Source organism: Eimeria mitis, genomic scaffold (assembly GCF_000499745.2).
Source record: "Eimeria mitis Houghton genomic scaffold, Emh_scaff6424, whole genome shotgun sequence".
In the NCBI taxonomy this organism is placed as follows: Eukaryota; Apicomplexa; class Conoidasida; order Eucoccidiorida; family Eimeriidae; genus Eimeria; species Eimeria mitis.
This window is the reverse complement of record NW_013574591.1, coordinates 2,526-3,177: the sequence shown is the minus strand read 5'-3', so window position 1 is coordinate 3,177 and position 652 is coordinate 2,526. Positions and strand designations below refer to the sequence as shown.

The following is a 652-nucleotide window of genomic DNA, read 5'->3' as shown; positions in this document are numbered from 1 at the left end:
CTAGCTAGCTAGCTAGCTAGCTCTGCGCATGTTGCTAGCTAGCTGCCTGCCTAGCTAGCTAGCTAGCTAGCTAGCTAGCTGGCTAGCTAGCTGGAAACCAAAGTAGTTACAGCTCACTAGCCTCTAGCTAGCCAGCTGGCCAGCTAGCTAGCCAGCTGGGTACCTAGCTAGCTAGCTAGCTAGCTGGCAAGCTAGCTAGCTAGCCAGCCGGCTAGCTAGCTAGCTAACTAGCTGGCTAGCTAAATGGCTAGCTAGCTTGCTCGCTACGTTGCTGAGTGCCCCTGGCACGCATCCACCTCCGCGTCGGCCCCTGACGCACCTCTCAAAGCTAGCCAGCTAGCTGCACAGCTAGCTAGCTAGCTAGCTAAATTGCTAGCTAGCCACCTAGCTAGCTAGCTAGCTAGCTAGCTAGGTAGATAGACAGCCTAGCTTATCTCTCCGCTTGATTCGTTCAGTCGTCGAGGGCCTCCAACTCCTGAAGAGCAACCACACCCGTAACACCTCTCTAGCTCGCTAGCTAGCTAGCTAGCTAGCTAGCTGCGTTGTTTAGCTGGCTGGCTAGCTACATTGGGTGCCGGCTAGCTAGCTATCCAGCTAGCTATACGAGTTTGCGCTCTCCTGCTATCTAGCTAGCTCTATAAGTTCGTTCTAT

At 54.0% G+C, this 652-nt stretch overlaps 1 protein-coding gene across 1 annotated transcript in view; it reads right to left on the bottom strand.

Annotated features, from left to right (window-relative positions):
- Positions 1 to 451: 451 nt before the first annotated feature.
- Positions 452 to 652, bottom strand: part of EMH_0087380 (uncharacterized protein) — a gene marked incomplete at both ends in the record, with an annotated part of 2,539 nt that continues 2,338 nt past the window's right edge. The window contains one exon of the mRNA XM_013501154.1: positions 452 to 475. Within this exon, the coding sequence (XP_013356608.1) occupies positions 452 to 475 (24 nt within the window). The remainder of the gene's footprint in view (positions 476 to 652) is intronic.